Source organism: Mesoplodon densirostris, chromosome 1, assembly GCF_025265405.1.
Source record: "Mesoplodon densirostris isolate mMesDen1 chromosome 1, mMesDen1 primary haplotype, whole genome shotgun sequence".
NCBI classification, from domain to species: domain Eukaryota; kingdom Metazoa; phylum Chordata; class Mammalia; order Artiodactyla; family Ziphiidae; genus Mesoplodon; species Mesoplodon densirostris.
This window is the reverse complement of record NC_082661.1, coordinates 225,422,973-225,444,520: the sequence shown is the minus strand read 5'-3', so window position 1 is coordinate 225,444,520 and position 21,548 is coordinate 225,422,973. Positions and strand designations below refer to the sequence as shown.

Below are 21,548 nucleotides of genomic sequence, written 5' to 3'. Positions count from 1 at the left end.
TTTGTTATGGCAGCCCAAGAAGACAAATACACTGTTTAACTACCACCCCACCTCACACACACACATGGATTCTCTATTGGGAACACAATGGAATAGAAGTATCTTTGATTGAATGCGTATCGGTGACTTGAAGGATGAGGTCAAATCCTGGCAGAGTACTGCCTCTGAGCTGCTGCTTCAGTCTGCAGCAACCACTGCAACATATCCTCGGGCAGGAAGTTTCTGGGTGACGTAGAGTGTGATACCAGTGGATCTCATGGTCACAGGCCTATTCCTGCACCTTCTTAGCTTTAAAGATGGTCCCCTGAGCTGACACAATGTTATGTGGTTTCTCCTGCCAGTGAATCAAAGCCTTCAGGTGCTGATGCTGGATGAGGCCCTACAAAAAGAAAAGGCAAAACTATTCCACTGAGAACGGACCACCGGCCTCTCTAGGCTGACTGCTCCGACCTGCCTCATAAAGCAGCGATGCCCTATCAGAGGCCCAGCATTCTTTTCTGCCACTGATAGGTTTGACATTTTGCAGTGGTGGTAACTATGGTAGCTTTGATAGATAAGTTGGAGTCCATGCTGGCCCAGGAGGTGTCTAAGTCTCTAAATGCAGAGGGCATGGCCTTTCTCTAGAACCTTAGGTGGCTGCATTGTGGTTCTCTTACTGCAGCTTGCCACACGCTCCACAAAACACCTTTCTCCACCACTGTGATCTCCAGTACAATAGCACCTATCCTATGGCTCAGAAAGCAGGGCTGCTTCCCCTGCAACCCAGACCCACTGCAGAGCTCCTTCCTGCTGTGGGTCCCATGCAGAACAGGCAGCCTTAGCATCATCTGGTATATGGCCCAGAACATTATCCTAAGGTATGAAATACGCTGCCTCCAGAACCCAGGAGGCTCACCGGGCGTCGTGCTGCCTTCCTCATGGCAGGAGGTGTATGTAGCAATTTTTTACTGTGGAGGTGATGCACCAGCCTGTCCCTGACTACTGGACCCCTAAAATTTTTATGGGTGTGGCATATTGTTCATCAGGTTTATCCCCTACTCTCTGTAATACGTCTTACTAAGGCCTCACTGTTCTAGCTACTTTTTTTTTGAATTTTATTTTTTTATACAGCATGTTCTTATTATCTATTTTATACATATTACTGTATATGTCAATCCCAATCTCCCAATTCATCTCACCACCACCACCCCCCGCTCCCCACTCCTCCACCCCTCGTTTTCCCCCCTTGGTGTGCATACATTTGTTCTCTACATCTGTGTCTCTATTTCTGCCTTGTGTTCTAGCTACTTCTTGCTCATCCATCCCCAGCATACTATCATTGATGAAGCAGGTGCATATTCTTTAGGATAAAGTGGCAGAGTTAATAAAGCCCTGGGACAAAACTATTGAAGTATAGTGTCCATTCCATGTGAATGCAAACTGTGTCTGATCCCCTTTTTCTAGGAAGAGAAATCATGTGCAAAATCCAAGACTACATTCCTTGGACTTGGGCTACATATATCTGCTCCAACAAAGAGGCCACATCCGGCATGGCATTTGCAATCAAGGTGTCTACTTGGCTGAACTTGAAGTTGCCTATAGGCATCTTCTAGGATCCATGCAGTTTCAGCAGAGGAAAGACTGGTGAATTAATATAGATGGGATGGGATTTTCATCTCTGCATTTTTTTAGATCCCTAAGGATGCCACTAATTTCTGCCATCATTCCAGGCTATACCATTGCTTTTTGCTCACTGTCTTGGCTGCACTAAGGAGGATGTAGGAGGGTAGTTAAGTTTCAGAGGCTTCCACTTAGCCTTCCAAATACCCAGTGAAGCCACTGTAACCTTGCATTTGGTCAAGACCCCTGTTATTATCCAACCCCTCCCTCACTTTAAGAAGGGAGCAAAAAGGACACTTTGAGTCTCTGGATAGCAGTATCAATTCAGACTCTGTCCAACAGGCCTTGAAATATCTTATTTTCCTCCTTCCCCCAGAGTAGAATTATGAGTGAATGTCTCTAGGTTTTGGGGAAGCACTGGGGGACTATCTTGTCCAGATGCCATGGTGCTACAGGGGCCTTCCTCCTGGGGACCTCTTTCATCGGTGGGCTATGGGTCTGAAAAGTGACTCAGGTCCAGAAACTGAGCAAGGGATGATAATATTTTATCAGGACAACCACCCTTCGGCCTCCATGTTATCTATCCTTGATGTTGTCCAGTGGTACAAAAACTAAGTAGTACTCTCATTGTTACCCATTTATTTTGCCCCTAAGCTTGCTGTATTCTATTAACCTTCTCCATAACTCTCTGCAGGTCAGGTCCCCTTGACTAACCACTCCCACCTTGGTAGTCATTACCATAATTGTGACCCCACTGACTCTTGGCAAATAGGTACTGCCACTGGCCACCTATTATTTCAGGGTCTTATCACCCACTGCCATCAGCAAGCTAAGTTTTACAATAGTTTGTTTCTATTGTCAGAAGTAGCCTACAGAGTTACCACTGAACTTCTGGGGGACCCTCATGCTCCTTTCATCAGCACATGTCTTCAGGGCCTTGTGAAATGGTATGTCTGTTGGGCCTTCCTGTGGAACATAACCATCCAAAGATAAATCCATCCATTCTGGCATATCCTTTTCATTCTTTCCTCCACCATTTGCCACTCAACTTTGTTTAGAATTGGCCATTGCTTTTTCCATGTTTCTAGAAGCCATCCTGGTAATGAGTTCACATCTCCTGGCATCCTAGCCGGGATGTTAAATCCTATTAAGAGAGTGCTTATCCTGCAACCCAAGGACCCAATGTGGGTGCTATTATCAAACTCTCCCCTAATTTTGTCCTGTCCCTCCTCATCAACAACCTCAGATTCCAGCCTCAATCATTCTCCTGCTTGTCCCAATACATCTAAGCCAATTCTTGCAGCTCCTTTGGGGTACAGTCTGTCTCCTGTCTCATCAGGCCCAGCCCCTCTCTGGCTGAGTTTTACTTAACCCTAATTAACAGTTGCTCAACCCTAATTCTAGGTCTAGTGGCATGGAGATAGGGCAAGTCCTCAAGGGGGCACAGGTTGCCTGGGGAAAGAGACCTCTGCATCATCATCTAGCTTGGGAGTAGGTGAGGTGCCTTTGCCCTTAAGAGAGAGAAGTGGGCTGTGACTGCGGGCTCAGAAAGTTCAGGAGTCTATGGAGTAAAAATCTTCAGCGGCATCCATTGAAATGTCTCCATCTCACTCGTTAGGGTCCTGGATATTCCCAGACAGTCCCTTGACCTTTGCATAATAGACCTGCCGTGATGGGCAATTGTCTTTGAAGTTTATCCATTCAGACTACTAACTCCTGGCTTGGTCCTCAGTTTTCTCAGTTCTGCTGCAAGAGATGAAAGCTTTTTCCAATGCATCTAGAGGCCCTCTGGCTTTCACACCTGGCTTTCTGTTGCCTGTTATTGCCCTCAGCTGTTCCTTAAGTTTCTATGGAATAAAGATGGCTCAGCAATAGCCATCCGACCTGTTATCCATATGGCTACAATTTTCTCCATACTTTTCAAATGCCAGCCTGTCTGATGATGCATTCCTTTCCACCACACCATCCCAATTCACTGTCAGTGTAAACTGTAACCACTGGAACCTGTGCCAGCAACTGTCTGTTCTCCACCTACCACGAATGATGGGGTTCAGCTGCATCACTTTGTCTCTATCACACACTATTAATCTCTGCTACCTATCTTGCATATTAGACAAAAAAGTGAAACAGTTTATATAAAAATATTGGAATGCTTTCCAAAATAGGTTTAAAATACTAAGAATAAGAAATCAAATAAAATATCAAAAGTATATAAGTGAGATACTAAATTTATTCAAAGAGAAATGAAATTTCCTGGGTAAAACATCTGTGTGATAATACTGATTCTGAAAAATGGCTATATAGTCACCTTTGTCTATACATTTAAGCATAAATAATAGGTATTGTTCAGGACACACGCTGTGAAGAAAGCAATGAATGAGTCAGTTGCTAAAACGCACATATAACTACTTAAGATAACATGAATATTTAATGAAAATTTAGCATATAACATCTGACTTTTATCTTGTGGACAAACAAGAAAAATTACAATAATTCATTTTACCCATTACATTTTACAAAATCAGACAGCATGATTTTCTAAGCAGTGTTAATAAAAACAGCAATTTAATCTGAAACAAATATATTACCATCCTATTCCTTTATCCTGTATATGTATTTAATTGGCACACCTACTAGATTACTGAAACCAGTAAAATCCAATCCATGATGCTTCAATTGCTTGGATCGATAAACATCTTACATTTGAAATTCATTTTTCTTATGCTAGAAGCCTGATTATCAGTTCCTATTAAAATGCTATGCCCTACTCCTTGCCCCAGTAAGTGTGACTAGTCTTTCACATAAGGCTAAGTGACAGTACGTACGTCTGTATATCCACACATGATTCATCAAGCACACACATTCCAGCTCCTCAGACAAGGTCACCAATGGGCAAGAAGCTTTCCTAGTTCTCTTGTTCCTCATAATGAGCATAGCCACTGGCATAGGTCCTTCCTAAATTCAAATTAGCAAACAAATCGGATGACTCAGCATCTGAATCCTTTCCACCTTCATCTTCTTCCTCTTCATCATCCTCTGCTTCTTCCTCATCTTCTTCCTCATCATGGTAGCTGGTATCACCATACTTATCAGATGCAAGGTTCTTCCAATAGGCATCATACCCAGAAGCTCCATCTCCCTCTTCACCTCCAGTCTGCCTGCCAAATTTCAGGGAGCGTGCTACGAAAGACAGATATGAATGTGGCACCTGATTAGCTCTAATTCTCTACATCCTCATTTTCCTCTACAATATATGAAGTTACATGAACTTGATTGGCTGCTTCTTACTCTCAAATGAATTTCAAGTCAAGTCACATTTTCCTTATTTCCTCACTTAACATTTAACTGGAAAGAAAGGAGACCTTAGAAACAACAATCAGTTCAATCCTACTTAGAGTCTACATACATATCATGTATAAGAAATGATAAATATGACAGTGTCATTTCATTAAATCTAGACAAAGTAGGAAAATGAAATAAGAATAATAGTATTCTCCATACATAAGTTAAATAAGGTATGTTAAAAACTAAAATGCCCTTTGATCAATTAAAAGTGCATTTTCAAATCACAGAACAGGTGATTTCATGTCATTACACTCTTCTCAAGAGAGCTACTTTATAATTCAGATGTCCTAGAAGACAAAGTCTGTCATTTCTTCTGCCTTAGTAGCAAAACAAAGTTTAGCATAAAAAATTATGTCTCACCTCACTGTATAACTATATCTTTGATTAAACAAACTATTGTCAGAGTCATTTAGAATTATGGTTCCATTATATGTTTGGTAAAGAGTCAAATTCTCTTTAACAAAATTGTGAGCTTCATTACTGTAGCCATGTTTGTAGTAATTGCATTCTTTCATAGAAAAGTTATATAAAAACTGTAAAACAATTTCCTACAGTAGTGATGTATAACATAATAAGCATCACTGCTCAAATATCACACACATAAGAACAGCTTCAAAATGAATTCCAACTTCCAAGTACTGAAGATTACCACCACTTGAATATTGAGGATTTATTACTACTCAATTATTTAAAATGAAGCCTCAGAAAAACCAGAAAAATCATTCTTTTTGGTCTTAAATTTCAGTATTCACTATGTCATTAACTGAAGCAAATGCCAAATATCAGAGTGAATGGCAGTATATTTCTTAAGTTAAATTGAGAAATTTTACCCACAAATTTTCCAAGGCTATAAAATTCCATTTGCATAAGATAACACATTCATCTTTTCAAATATGAAGAAAAGGCAAAAACAAAAATAGAAAGAGAGAAAAAAGAGATAAATCTTGTCTAAGCAAGAAAGCAAAACCACCCCAGTGGTATTTTAACAAGAGCCTTACTTGACATGCTAAGATCCTTAGTTTCCTGAGTTTCATGTCCACATTTAGGGCAGGGAGGATGTTTTCCTTTTTCTTGCTTAAACACCTTGCTCCTTGTATGATCATCACAGAAACAAGCCTATACAGGAGAAACAAAAATAAGCACGTTAAATATGTAATTCAAAAAATATATGAAGACATCACTTAGTATTTCAAGGAAACGTAAAGTTAAAGATATACTTTTGTTAGGGCAGAGATTAAGAGTTTTGTTGGGACTGGTCATGCTCCTGATTTCAATTCCTTAAAGGAAATGGTCTCTGCCAGGACTCTTCTGAACTATGGCCTAAACACAAGACAGAAAGTATATGCAGGGTATGATATGTAGACACGTTTCTTCGTAAATATGAGTATTCACAAAGCCTCTGATGACATAATGGTGACCAGCTCATCTACCTGCACAGAGCACACAGTCTAACTGGGGACACAGACAAGTGGAGAGGCAGCTACACACACTACACATTGCAAGGGAAGTGAAGAGGAGAAGCGCCAAACCAGACCCAGGACTCAGGAAAGGCTGCCTGGGAGATGTGAAGTCTTAGCCGAGATCTGCAGGAGAATGGGGGTGCAGCAGGGTAAGCAAAGACGGAAGAGTGATCTAAGGCAGAGGAAACAGCACAGACAGAGCTGGAGAAGAGTTGGGGGAGGATTAAGATGTAGGGTTGGAGTATTAGTAGGAACCAGAGAAATGACTCTGAGAGGCAGTGAATCAGCTGCATCTGTTCAGTGATCTTTGACAAATGGAAATGCTGGAGACAAGGTCTAAGGAAACACAACATTATGGAAATCTTCACTGTACTCAAACTCTACCAAACAAGTGCATTTTGACATAAGGTAAAATATACTCCCATCATTTTGGTCAGAATGTTCTCTATAAACATAAGGTACAAAAACACTGAGCTAGGGGCTTTCCTGGTGGCGCAGTGGTTGAGAGTCCGCCTGCCAATGCAGGCAACACGGGTTCGAGCCCCAGTCTGGGAAGATCCCACATGCTGCAGAGCGGCTGGGCACGTGAGCCATGGCCACTGAGCCTGTGCATCCGGAACCTGTGCTCCACAGCGGGAGAGGCCACAACAGTGAGAGGCCCCCGTACCGCAAAAAAAAAAACAAAAAACACTGAGCTAAGATTCAGGAGACACATGCACCAGTTAACTCTAAGACAAGCCAACTGGATGACCTATGAAATGTATCTAAGCTGTCTCAATTTCATTTAAAAATCTCTAAAATAAAAGGCGTAAATTACATAGTGTTTAAGGACCCTTGTAGATTTGTTATAGCTATAAATAATCCAAGAGCTGGTGGATGAGTATGGGGATTAAAAACAAAATCTAAAACTAAAAAATATAAAAGTATACCTTACAACGGAGACAGGAATGCTGACCAAGCCGATTGCATGAAACACCTGTGAGGGAAAGTACATAATATCCATTTTCAAACTTGGAATGAAAACATTATTTTCCACAGATTTATATGTGATGTACTATCTTAGATCAATTAGCAACGGGTTTTTTTTTCTGTCTCATAACCTAGAGGATACAAAAAATGAAATGGAATCCCCAGCCAGATGCAAGGAATCCAGCAATTAATTGTACAGACACAGCATTATTTTATTCTCCAATCTCCTTCTATTGCTCCAAAACTAGGAGATGGCAAACATCATTAATGATATTTAGGAAACTGAAATGGTAAAACATTTTTTCAGTGACATTGGCTGGACTCTTCACTTAAGGATATAACAGTTCAGGACTTCCCTGGTGGCACAGTGGTTAAGAATCAGCCTGCCTGGGACACAGGTTCGAGCACTGGTCTGGGAAGATCCCACATGCCACAAGCAACTAAGCCCGTGCACCACAACTACTGAGCCCGCGAGACAAAACTACTGAAGCCCGTGTGCCTAGATCCCATGCTCCACAACAAGAGAAGCCACTGCAATGAGAAGCCCACGCACCGCAACGAAGAGTGGCCCCCGCTCGCCGCAACTAGAGAGAGCCCACGTGCAGCAACGAAGATCCAACACAGACAAAAAGAAAAGGATATAACTTCAATTTTTAAAAGAATAACTGTCTCTATTAATATATATTCTCTCCTCGTGTTGTAGGCTATTGCCATTTTTTGCAAACTTCTGATATGAGAACAGAATACTTCAGGTGGAAAAGCGTGACTATGAAGAGAAAATAATACTCAAGTGGGCAGGAAAACAGATGAAAAAATCCTAAAATATTTTATCTCTATTTTAGTCAGTAAGCCACATTAATTTTGGTCATTATCTACAATTAATGCAAATATTAATGCAAATAATGCTCCTAAACTTAAGAGCAAATATTTTAGAAAAGCCAATTTGTCTGGCACATATTGAATATGCCAAAAAATGGAAGACAAAAATAATTAAGAGAGGTATAGAAACAAGAAAACAAACTAAGCCTTACCCTGATATAGTCTAAATATAAACTATTAACTTTCAAGTTACTTAGAGGTTTTGAAAAAGTAAAGAAAACAAAAGGAAATCTATCTTTATAATTCAAATATTGCAGATGTTTCTAAGTTGGGGATTCTTTTAAGTTTGCCTGGGTCATGGGGAGCTTTTTCAATCTGAACAGGGAAGTATTTTTTTAAAAACTCAAAGATGATTTCTCAATTATGTTTATTATTATTGCTTCTGTCCAACCATCCTGCTTCCTTCCACAGTGACACTGCTATTTCAGATGGATTTATACTACCTGTCCTACATGCTAATAATAAAAGTAAAAATCAACTGAGTACTTACTATATATATATATATATATATTAGGAATATATAAGTATACCAAATTACTCCAATAATAAATATATTATTTCAGTCTGTGGAAGAAAAAACCTGAAATCTCAATCATTTCTACTTGAGGATATGCCTAGAGAGTAATTAGGTTCATTCTTCATTCAGTCAAAAGAGGATATATATCACCAAAATGCTATAAATCCCTTTCAAGTACAGAACCAGAACACAGACTGAAAGTACAAAGTGCCCAACCCAATTTCCCTGTGCACCAGGCATTTCTGATACAGAATCCTCTCCCATTCCCACCACCTGAATCTTTGACATGCCACAATGACACAATCCCAAGAAACTCATTGTTGTCTATCATACCCTCACCCTTACCGCCAGGAACCCAAACCACTAGGATGGGATGTGGCCTTCCCAGTCTTCTTCCCCTGATTACACCTCAAAAACACACAGGCACTCCACTTCACTGCCCTGTTATTTTTCTCCCCAAGAGTTAAAATCTTGAACTTATATAAAAAACACATTTCTCCCAGATTCTAAAAAATATTGTGACATTCCTAGTTTTAGACTGGGGAATGGTTTTCCTTTTAAATCTATCTCTATGTCTTCAGAGTATTTTAAAAGAAAGCAGGTTAGAATACATCAAAGCCTGCTGACAATAAGCCATTTAAATTAGAAGTCCCCAGGCCACTTTCATTATTTTAAAAAATAAAGGCAGAGTACACACAGGGGTTTTGTTTTTGTTTTTTTTTCCCCTCAAAACATACTTCCCACTGGTTATACAGGTAAAGAAGTATTTTATAGAATTCCCGTATCTTCCAATTCATAGTTGTACAGTCAAATCCAAAAATGATGAGATATGACCAATTAAGAGAATAGAAACAAACTATCTTTGGGACTTGTATGTATGATTAGGACAGTGTTTCAGAGAAAATATTTCAAGTAGTGAATGGCAACTGGCGAAGGAAAAATGGCAAAGAAAAAAATAAAGCAATGAAAAAAAAGGAAAGAAAGACAATAAATTACAGTAAACCAAGGAAACCTGTGAATCTGCAATGAGAATTACTTTAATATGAGGTATCAAAGGCATGGTAATAAATTTATCTTAAAATCCTTTCAATTATTCAGTGTCTTTATTTTTCCTTTGTCTTTTACTGAATCACTAAAACTTCTTAATGGAAATATAGCCTTATCACTTACAGTTGCCTGTCTTTGGGGTTTAAACGCTATGGAATACACAAGTTCCCAAGTCCCAAATAAAATAACCCAATTTTTATATTATACATTCTGCAGAAGCCTAGGAACAGCTCAAAAAGGCTAACTACTCTGAGCTGTTCCTTTAATCTTTTGAGATTTTCTTTATAAATATCACAAGAATTACATATGTGTGTGTATGTGTGTCTTAGACTGATGACTTATCAACTTTAAATTTATAGGTGAGTATAGGGATTAGCATTTCATAGCAGAACAAGAACCAAATTCAAGAAAGTGAATTTGGAATTTCAGTCTTTCCTACAGTGGTATCTACTATTTAATAAGGGCTTTCTAAGTGACAGGTACCATACTTATGCTTTATATGGATTCTCACTTCAATTAACTCTTTGAAAAAATTAGCATCTTTCTTTAATACATAACAAAATTCAGGTTTAGAAAGATTTGGTAAGTTGCCCAAAAACATATGGCGAATAAGTAGAATTCAAGTAATGTCTGAATCTAAAACTTGAGCTTTTGAGAATCAACAGAATAGAAATAAAATAAAATGCAATCTATCTCTAAAGATGATACCATGAAACACTGGTTCTCAAACTAGAATATACATGAGAGCTATGTGTGCAGGTTAAATAGAGATGCCTGGCACCTGCCACCCACTTAAAGATAGAATCTCCAGGGATGAGGCCTTGACACCTGTACTTTTAAAAAAACCTCCACAGGTGTTTCTGATGCACAGTCCTGTCTAAGAGTCATTGGAACCAACTAGCAGGAACAAACTAGGGGTGTACCACTTATCTGGGGACACCTGAAGACAGGGTGGGGGAGGGTATGTTAGTTGTTACAATAACTTGGAAGTGAAAATGACATTTAGTATTCAGGATCAGGGATGCTGCAAGGCCTGCAATGCCTGGTCAATCCCACAAAATGAAGAACTGACCCAACCAAAATGTCACTGGCACACTGTTGGACAAAAATGGACTATATGTGTTCTGAATTCTTTCTACAAACAGAAGATAGATATTGAATTAAATTACAGTCCATAAGAGGCCACATGAAAAACTAGATTCCTTTTTCATTAAGTTTAACACTTATACGATGAAGAATCTTGGGTATAAAGAACATCTAATATACAAAAACTTACATTTAAATGTTTCCGCTTCTAAAACCTGGCAGCTGGCTTGATGTTCAAACTGATCATCTTCACAAAGAAAGTTATGGCAAAAAGAACAACTGAAAATTCTGCCTCCTATTGGATTAAAGAACAAAACCCACCAATGTAAATATGATAAAGTTTAATTTAAAAAACTTATCTGTAAAACTGCTCAGAAAAGATGGCAAGTTATTTCAGATTTACACTAAAATAGCACGGCAGTTCTTGTTCTCGCAAAGGCTACAAAGAAAACTGACAAATTGAACCATAAAAGAGTGAACTCCCACTGTACCCTGGCTACCCGTATATACTCACAGTGCTCAGAGACACTTCCTCCCCTGTAACTCCCCTCCCCACCTGCCTCGGTAAAAATCCTAGTATTGCCTGTTACTGCTGGTATAAATCCCTTTTCCAACTAAACTGATAACCAAAACAGTGCCAGTACTTACGATTGATAGTATCCTAAAAAAAAATCATAAAAAAAGAGCATCCAGAACGTTTCAAAGTCAGCCTTCACTTCCAGCAAAGCTCGTCGTTTGTATGTAACCACTCACCGTGGTCCCAGACACCCCGTTCACATTCCACACACTCAGCATCGGTAAGCGGGCAGGCACAGGCGTGTGTACTGAGACACTTCCTACCATGACAAACCCAAGCTTCACAGAAGTCACATATTGCACCCTGCAACCAAAGAACATGAAAAATTAACCTGTGACACACCTGGCTGCAGCCATAGTTTAAGCAGTGGCAACCACCAAAATTATATACATTTAGCCACTTATCAACCTTCAGTGATAACGAGTGGCTTCATTGAAGAAAATGTACCGTTTAAGCCAAAATTAAAGAGTGTTTCCTGAAAATCAAACGACTTCACCAATAGCTATTTACAATATACAAATCTATAAATCAAAAGAAAAAGAAGCAGAAGGGAAACTATACACTTACGCTAATATTAATCATTAAAATAAGTCAAGAAGCTGACAGTGTTGCCCCAAAACTGAATTTTACAATAAATCAAATGAAGTCTAGAGCCCATAATTTAAGCATTCCTGTCTATAGCAATTCTGGTAACTAAATTGAGTTTTTTCAAATACTAACATTCCTAACTTAAGAAAGTTCCTTCTTATCTGGGTAATTTATAAAATAAATATATAGCTTTTCTAGAATAACAGAGAGAAAATATTAAACTTCTGCCAGCATCTTTTTTAAGGCAACTTATGCATTAAATCATTATTATATCTCTTTGTTAAATAAAACTAAAATAAAATAATTGGAACTAAATGACAGGGTAAGACTTTCCAATTCTCTGTCAAGGTAAGACTGTAAGACTACACACATCTTTAATAACACAATGACATCTACAGAACACTAAGAGCTAGAAAGAATCTTAAGGAAATGGAATTGGATGGCTTTTCCTTTACAGGTGAGGAGGCACAGGGGCCTGAGACTAAGTCCAAGTTCTAGAGCTACATTAGAGCTGAGCTGTGATTCAAATCCAGTTCTTCTAACCCTCAAAATTCACTGTTCTACCATTCAAGGCACTGTAACAAAAGTGGAAAAGAGCAAATGGGAAGAATGTTTGGGGACTTGTAAAAATAGATTACCAGTGTAGATAGCAAGTCCTCGAATCTATCTCTTGGATTACTCAGGGTTCTAGCAAGAGAAGAATCACACATTAAACTAGGTAATCCAGAGGAGTTTAAAGAGAGAATTCACAAAGAACAGGGAAGGGCTTCGAAAAAACGTCAGGGATGATGCAGATACTACCCCTAGAGCTGAAGGGCCAAGGGCAGGGAAGGGAGGGAGGTCCTACAACCGCAAGAGAGGGCCAGCCGTATGCAGAGGACTACCTGGTCATATGGAGAGGAACTGATGGCCAATCCGTGTCGAAACCAGGACAAGCTGGTAGGGAGTAAGCTGGGAGAATAAACACCCGGATCATAATTTCCTCCTATCATCAGGTCTCTTGCCAAAGTCCTTTTTGGGTGGCTGAACCCAAAAAGAAGCCCTAAGTAAGACACTGATCCAGCCCACCACACAAGTCAGGCTCCCAGGGCAAATCAGGGGGAAGAGTCAGGGAGAGGGAATCTTAATCAGCAAATAGAAGATGGCCAGAAAAATCACTTTTCTAGAATTCAGAGCTAATGATGCATGATTATACTTTAATGTATTCTTTATATAAGAGATCATTCATACTCATACAACTCAGTGAATTAAAAAAATAATAATTTGATAAATCTAGACATAAGCAAACTACCAAGGAAGATTACAACAGCTTCTGAATAAAGATAACACTGACGATCCTATACTTAAAGAATTTTCACAAGATGATTATGAATAATTCCAGCTCTTCTATAAGACAGCCACTCATGAAAAATATAAAGGTCTGCCTCATGATGGAAAATTACGTGTTCTTGGAAAATTATGAATATTCTACTATAAATATTACTTTCCTCATGGACTGACATTTGGACCTAAGAATAAATTCACAAACTAGAATACAGTAAAACTGGTCAAAAGGATAACATTTTTTTGAAAACAAGAGCAAAATGCCTCACACAATGCAACTGTTTCTATTATTTAAAATAATGAATTTTCTTTGAAACGTCTACATGTAACAAAGAGATAACAACATGTAATGAACTACATGTAACTACATGTAGTAAAGAGCATAATTCTGTGTTAACTATGTACTCTTTTTTGAAACGTAAAGCTTTAAAAAAACAATTAATTCTAGGTTCTTTTGGAACTACGTTGCTTATTTAACCAAAAGACTGAATCTTAGTTTAGCAGCACTTTCAGTATAGTAAATAATATTTTGTGATGTCTAATTAAGATATATTAGAAAGGTATGACTAACGAATGTTGTTTAGGTCAACATTAGATGAGTTTCCCTTCCTTATACATTTCCCAATAAGAAAGAAGAAAGCAGTCAAAAACAAGTGGGTAATAAGTGAAAACCATACAAAAACATGCCACAGATAATCCAGATAACTCCAGACTGATTACATTTAGAAAAACATAACTGCATATTGGTCAGAATGCCTTCTCCTTCTCCTTGGAAACCTACTGGTCTAAAAGATAACTACAAGAAGCTTACCACCATGGCAAGGCCAGTACTGTAGACACCAGCATGTTTTATGACACAGTCAGAAGACTTCATCATGCACTTTGTTTTCCCTAGCAAAGAAACAAATTTTCACTATTAGTCTTGCAAAGTAGTACATACAAATATTCACTAATTCCTCTTTGTATCTAGCCCAAGTTCCTATGGAAATAATTTGAAAATAAAGAGAGACCAGCACTATTTACTGCTTATATAACTGAAAAAAGAAAATGGATATAACTGAGACCTCATTACCTGAGTCAGATCTTTTGAGATTAGGAACTTACATGATAATTCATGTTTGTACTAAAATCAAAATTTGAAGGTTATACTTTGTAATCTAATAATCACTAAAGCAGTTAAAAATCTTGTGAATTTTCAGATGAATTCAGGGAGATTTTTAAATGATATGCTTTAAAAGTGAATTTTATATTTTATAATTCACAATAAAAGCAGTCTGTTTGAAGTTACTGCTTCTTGCTTTCCCTAGAACATATCAAACCAAAGCAAATCAAATAATAATTATGCAAATTATCTGGTTCATTTTTTTATGTTTAACCATAGTTAAAAATTTACAAACTTAGCCTCCGGGTAAACATTCTTCTAAAAGAATTGTCAAATAGTGCCCAAATGAGCACAAAAATCAGGAATATAGTGATAAAGCTAAAAATCTCAATACAGTCACAAGAGCTCTTATCTAGCAGCGAATTACCAACCCGAAACACTGTCAGGAAATTCACTTATCACATGCTGTGAGAGGATTAATGGTGGTGACATATTAATCACGCATCTCAGACTCCACAAAGCAGAACACGAAAGAAACAGAAGATGCTCAATTTTCCACTACCTTGATTACCTAAGAAACAAAGCTAGACAACAGGAAATGGGAAGAGAAACAGGAAATGAGGGACAGCAGCCCCCCAGCGGCTCCCTGTCCAACACTAAGGACAAGAATCAGCGAGTGGGAAGCGTATCCGTGCACAGCACCACAAACGCTGAAAACAGGGGAAGGGCCTAGCGACAGCTTATCTCCATCTTCTCCACAGTCTATTTTCTCACTCTACATCCATTTGTCTTTTGTAAATAAGGATATAAAAGCTGGCAAATGACTGGTCTATCTAGGCCAGTGTTCTCTTTTCCATTAACTACAGACCTCAAAACCGTCTCTGAAAGCTAGAACTACACTAGAAACATTCAGGGGTGTGGCCCTAATACTTCCTAACTTTCTCCAATGTTATCATGCATAAACACATTTAAATGAGCATATCTCAAACTGTGTTTCACCTGAAACTATTATCCTATAAGCAAAGGGGATACTTGTTCAAATAAAAGTTTGGGGGACAAATCTGGAGTAAAGACAATTAATCAGGTTTCTTTACTGGAGGTCTTCAGAACCTTTAACACATACATAGGTAGAAGAACTCTCCCAGGTGGGAATGAGGGAATGAAACATGCAGCGTGTCTCAAACGTATGCTCTAAGAAATACCTACTAATATCTCAAGTATTCTGTGGAAGACTATCTGGGAAACATGGATCTTGTTGTTCTATGAACTACTACTTAGTTTTACTCTGAATAATCATTTACTCTGAATAAAAGTTTCCACTTATACTTGGGAACTAGGTAAGTGGCTTAGGAACTCTATTCCACTCACTTGGGAATACATGTGAGGAAATTCAAGAATCATACGCTAAGAACCAAACAGAAAAACAACTGACCACAAAAACTGGCACCAGGTAAATGTGGAATAAAATTATTTTCAACAGCCTAACACACTGCAGGCAGTATCAGCAGAAATCAAAATTTAGGAAAGTAAACAAAGGATATCGACAAGACTAAGACAGTATAAATAAAAATGCAGCATCACCAAATGTTATTAGTCTGAAATCTAATCTTTCCATGTTTAAAACAACACGTGGTACCTTTATCTAAACTGTATATTAATTATTTTCCAGCATTACGTCAAAGAGACAAAACCAAGACTTGACACTTTTTTGATAGGCCAAATAACATTTTATGTAGTCTTATTAATAGTAAGGTATAACATTACTGTAAATGATAATGATGAACCCACAGGTTCAAACTGATTAAATGCCAAACAAATGTTTGATAAAAGAAAAGCATGTGTTTTGATCATATACTTACCACACTGTGCACAAATTGGTAACTTCTGTACAGAATTACAAAAATAGCAAAATGCTCTATTCTTCTGCCGTCTTGTCATGTAAAAGAAAAATTTTAAAATTTAGTCAATATCAGATAAAAGGTCAGTCTATATTATTACATATAGATAGAAAAAGAAATAAATATTTACCTCTGACACTTGTCACATTCCTGTAAAATATAAAAATATAACATTAATTTTTCTACTGGCTGAAAACTGCAAAGTTACTAGAATTATAAAGAATACCGTTTTTCATGTGAAAATTTAAGTGACATTTGCCCAAACCCTCCAATTCCACCCATGAATACAAGCATCTATACATACTTTAAAAACAAAGGTACGTTTTCGGGCATACCACACTAGAGAAAGAAGTGGCCTTTTCACAAAAGAGGCTAAATACAGTAGTGGTCTGTTTTTCGGATTTTTTTTTAAGCAATCAGAAAAATAATACAGAATGAACACAAGAAACAGTAGAGAACACAGTATATTGAAGCTTACAGAAAATCCAGAATTCTAAACATGGTATTAAAAAGCTCTCCACAATCTGGTCTCTAACCACTTTTCAAACCTCACTGGCCTATTCTCTTTAGATTCAAGTCACTATTTGTCAGCCATTCTCAAAATATGTCTTGTATTTCTTCTTTTCCATGCCTTACTTATTCTAATACTTTTCCCTGAAAAGTCCCTCCTCACTTCTTTACCTACTGGAAGTCCTGGTGACGATCCCACCTCCTCTGTGAACTGCACCCCATCCCCACACTCACCTTGATCACCTCAGTCCTAATGAACCTTAATCCTAATTGTACCTGTTCTGCAGCACTTACCAAAGTCTAGCCCTCACTGTATATATTTATGTACGAGTCACTTCTTTGTTCTCCTTCTCTTCTCTAGAAATCACCCCAACACGGACGAGGGAGTCCCCACTGTCCTGTCTGTGCTATGTAATCTCACTCCCCCTCACCCCCCCACCAACCCAGTACACATGCTGGTTAATCCTGGGTTGGGCACCCACCCAAGCCCAACCCATCAGAGTTCTTTCCCTCTCTGAGGGCAACGATATGTGATGTGAGACATGGGAGCTATGGACCCAGTGGCTATGAACCCCCCAAAATGGACTAAAACAATCTGAGAAAATGGAACTAAATAAAAGTAAAAGACAGAACTACAAGTTGTTTCAGGTTCCAGCTGTCCCTGCATCCCAGCCACATCCATGCCCTTCCCAACTACACAAGTTAGCCCATTACTTATTCAATAAACTATTTCTCCCTGAAGTTACTTAGGTTGGATTTCTGTCATTGATAAACATTAATATAGAAGACAACTGAGCTATAAGCCTGTGGAAACCAGGACTGTGTCATTCAGCTACATATTCCCCACAGTGCCTAAAATAGCACCTGGCACAGAGTAGGCACACAATATACATATGAGGAATTAAGTCACATTAAGCATTTCATATGTGTTCAATGAAATCAAAAAAGAAAAAAAAAGAGGAGTGGGAACAGAAAAAGTAGAGAGGCGTGGAAACAGGAAGATACGGGACAACTCAGAGAAATATGGTCAAAGGAAGGGAAGAGGTAATGATGACTTAGGATGAAAAGGCTCCAATTATTAGGACAAACTGAGGAAGGCATACTAGGTTAGAGAAGCTGGAGAATGTCACACAGTTCCTAGTATGTATTCCTGTTCAATACATATCTATTTGTCACCAACAGTAGCCAAGGTAATATGACAGGTTTCAGAAATAACAAAATCAAACAAAATTCACCACTACTCAGTGTTAATGAAAACAACAGACATGACTTTAACATAGATTTATATAGTTTTTCAACTGATAACCAAAAAAACTGTTACCATTGAAGCATTGCACGGGTGTTTAGCTAAATCGATAGTGCTTCTTGATGCTCTTAGTTGTTTTTCACGTTCCCGGCGATTCTCTGCCTTCTTCCTCGCACCAGTCTTTTTTTTAGGCATCTCCCCTTCTTTCTACACAAGCAAACAGAGAAGATATAATTGCCTTGTTGCATTTGCTATTTTAAAGAAACTAAGGAATAGCAGAATGAAATCTTCTAATTCTCATTAAACTTTAAACTCAACCCTGCTATTTCGATGGTTAAGCACATTTTAAGCCTTTATGCATCATTTAGCACACATCATCCCAAATAGATGGCTTTTAAAATAAGGCACTTATTTGTATTACCAAACAGTTCTAAAAAATGTAAACATCAAGAAGATTTATCCTAACAGCCAAAATGGTTTTCTTTCCCACAGAGCAAAAAAATTTTCTCTGATATTCAATATTCTTTAAAAATTACTCTGTAACAAGTGAAAAAAAATTATTAGGAATATATAAATAACAAGAATCATTTAAAAGTATATTATTTACCCAGTTTATATCACTTTTTAAAGCTATATATTCAGATGACCTGATGCTGCCAAGTCTTCAAGTCTGTCTAATTTCTCCCATGTAATACCTAAATAAAACATCTAATAGTCAAGTCAAATGACAACACTAACTACAAAGCCAAACTACCCTCTCCGAAAAGATATTAAAGGCATCGGAGTAGCTTTGACTCCCTGAAAGCTGCCTTTCCCGCTACTTTTACCTGCAGTGAGCATGTAATTTTAACAGGGCTCAAATTTAACAGTATGTGTTTACCACACATAACAAAATAAGGACTTTAAAACTGGCTTTTATCAGGTAGTTGAAAGAACTACCTCATTTAGAAAAACAAGGTTTTCACTAAATAACATATCTTTATTTGGCTTTTCATCCCATCTGAAGACACAAGTTCCCTGAGGGTTCCAGCCCTATCTTTCTTGACAATGTTTGCTTCCCAGCCCTGCCTGGCATAAATTAAGCCTTAACAAATGAAGAGATACACGAATGAATGAGTCCATGTGCTTGCTTTGAAACAGAATCTCAGATTTCTTAATATTCTTCAAAATACATGTATTTTTTAAAAAGTCTTTTCTAAGAGTGGTTCTTAAAAATCAACTGTGGAATTCCCTAAAAGCACAGATTTAGACTTCTAGGCTCTATCCAAGATCTACAAATTCCAAACCTCCAAGCACGGTTTTAAGTTTCACTGGTGACTGACACACAACCTTCCTGAAGACAAAAATATTCAAAGAAACTAAAGTCGTGTCTATGATACAGGGAGAGAGTTCCATGAAAGCACACCTTGACACTCACATTTCTCATTACAATACAGCAAAATCATACACCAGCTTGTACCTGGAACAATACTAAGGCCACTCATAAAGTTGTCCTACCTTCCGGGTTTCAACTCTGATGTTGGAACGCCCAATCAAAAAACCGCGCGGTGGTTAGTTGCGACTTAAAAATATGAACAAACCAGACAAGGAGGTTTAGTGGGTGGTTACCTGGAGTAACGTCCAAGTCCACTAGGTCACCCTTCCGGTATTTACGATGACAAATCTTACAGGGTGAAAAGTTGTGTACTGCCCTCGCCAAAGGAACTAAAAAAATAATCACAGGGTGATCACCGGCTGAATTTTCTGCGTCCCCCGGGGAGAACCCGCTGGGAAAGTTGAGCCTCATTTTTTCCCCTCTAGTTTGTTTTGTAAACTTAAAAGTTAATTCTATTTCTTAGCGTTATACGGGTTTAAGCCCTTCTCCAGGAACGCTCCCACTTCTTCAGGACGTGGCCCGTGTCACGAAATGAGAAAACAGGCCCGGGGCCACTGCGGCTTTGGAGGCAAAGCCTGCAGCCGGAGGACCCAGCGGGGTGCAGGGGGAGCCCAGGGGAGAGTCGGCGGAGGTGCCACGCGACTCGGGGAACCGACGGCCGTCCCCGCCCGCGGGGCACCCTCCCTCGCGCGCGCTCCGGGCCGACCTCGCTCACCCTCGCGGGGAAGCCGGGCTCACTCCGGGGGCCGAGGGTCAGGGAATGGCGTGAGGTCCGCCAGCGGCGGCTGCAGATCTAATTCGAGGACCACGATTCCGGGGGGAAAAAATGCTACTAAGCCCTTAGGAAGGCTGACAGAGCTGATTCCAGGCACTAGGAGCCGGACCGGATGTCCTCTGACGTTAGCACGTCGACAGGGGAGGACCCGCCCACTTCTGTTCGCTCCGCCCCGTCACTCCCCCTTCCGCGGGGGGCGGGTCTCCCAATCCTGGGCGGAGGACCTGACTGAGAGAAGAGAAAAAATGGGGGAACAGAAGGAGGGAAAGGGTGGAAAAGGCACCTCAATTTTATGTTTTCAGAAAAGGAGAAATCTAAGCGAAGAGAAAGATCTAAAAAGAAAAAGGAAATGAACTTACCACCTGGTAGTGGATCAGTTGACTCAAACAGAAAATTCTTGCCTAATTCTGGAAACTTTCTGCTACCCGCATATTTTGTGCGGTCACATCCCACTTTTCGTGTTTGCTCCACAAGTTGTCCCTTTAGTTGTCCAGTGAAGTTCTGTACTACCCTCCTTTGTCTATTTCCACTGGCCTTCTGGAATTCCATTCTTTTGTGAACAAATTCTTCCACATTCTGAGCCTCTAGTGTGTTTGCTGCCTGTCCTTAGCTGAAACGTAACATCACCCCCACCCCCTTGCAGAATCCGTTTGCTTTAAACTTGAAAGTGAAGGTTGCGCATTTTCCCACACTTCCTTCATGTCTTGGTTAGGGGGGTGGGGTGTGTCCCCTTGCTTCCCAGTGCCTCACTCACATAATTCATCCTCGTTTTTATGTAGCAGTGCCACTTTTTATCCTTCCTTGTTGCTATGTTTTACCCTCTCCTCACAGATGGAAGACTCTGGAACCTGACTTCCAACTTGTGCCATCACCCAGAATCACATTAATATCTAAATGGAAGACCCATCCTCTTGGGTTCTGGATTTCTTCATCTCCAGTAGCCATCACCTCTGCTCCAAGACAGGCACCCACTCTCATGACTGTACCCGAGGCCTTCTCATCAGGTGGAACTACTCCACCACTAAAATCCAAACTTCAAACATCTAACCAACCAACTTCCTATATTACCAACTCTCTCAGCTGTCCCTAACGAAGACTTCAAATCTAATGATCCTTCTCTTTTCTCCCTATCACTTATCCCCCTGCTTTCTTCCCTTCGTTTCTTCCCCAGTTAATAAAACACAATTCATCACTTCAGTCTCAATTTTCCATGTTTTTGTCCTGAGCAAACCAACTGAAACATTCCCAATTC

General features: G+C 39.2%; 1 protein-coding gene across 2 annotated transcripts; it reads right to left on the bottom strand.

The window, feature by feature from the left end:
* Positions 1-3,811: 3,811 nt before the first annotated feature.
* Positions 3,812-20,409, bottom strand: ZNF330 (zinc finger protein 330). 2 transcript variants are annotated; one of them, XM_060095070.1, is made up of 11 exons: positions 20,237-20,409; positions 19,755-19,850; positions 18,222-18,353; positions 16,521-16,540; positions 16,352-16,422; positions 14,202-14,281; positions 11,656-11,782; positions 11,093-11,197; positions 7,334-7,380; positions 5,943-6,060; positions 3,812-4,779 (listed from the first exon to the last, which is right to left on the bottom strand). In XM_060095070.1, the coding sequence occupies exons 3-11, from the start codon at positions 18,339-18,341 to the stop codon at positions 4,505-4,507; spliced, it is 963 nt and encodes a 320-aa protein (XP_059951053.1). In that variant the 5' UTR covers positions 18,342-18,353; positions 19,755-19,850; positions 20,237-20,409; the 3' UTR covers positions 3,812-4,504. The 2 variants fall into 2 exon arrangements, with proteins under 2 accessions (XP_059951053.1, XP_059951054.1); XM_060095071.1 differs by lacking the exon at positions 19,755-19,850.
* Positions 20,410-21,548: the final 1,139 nt, after the last annotated feature.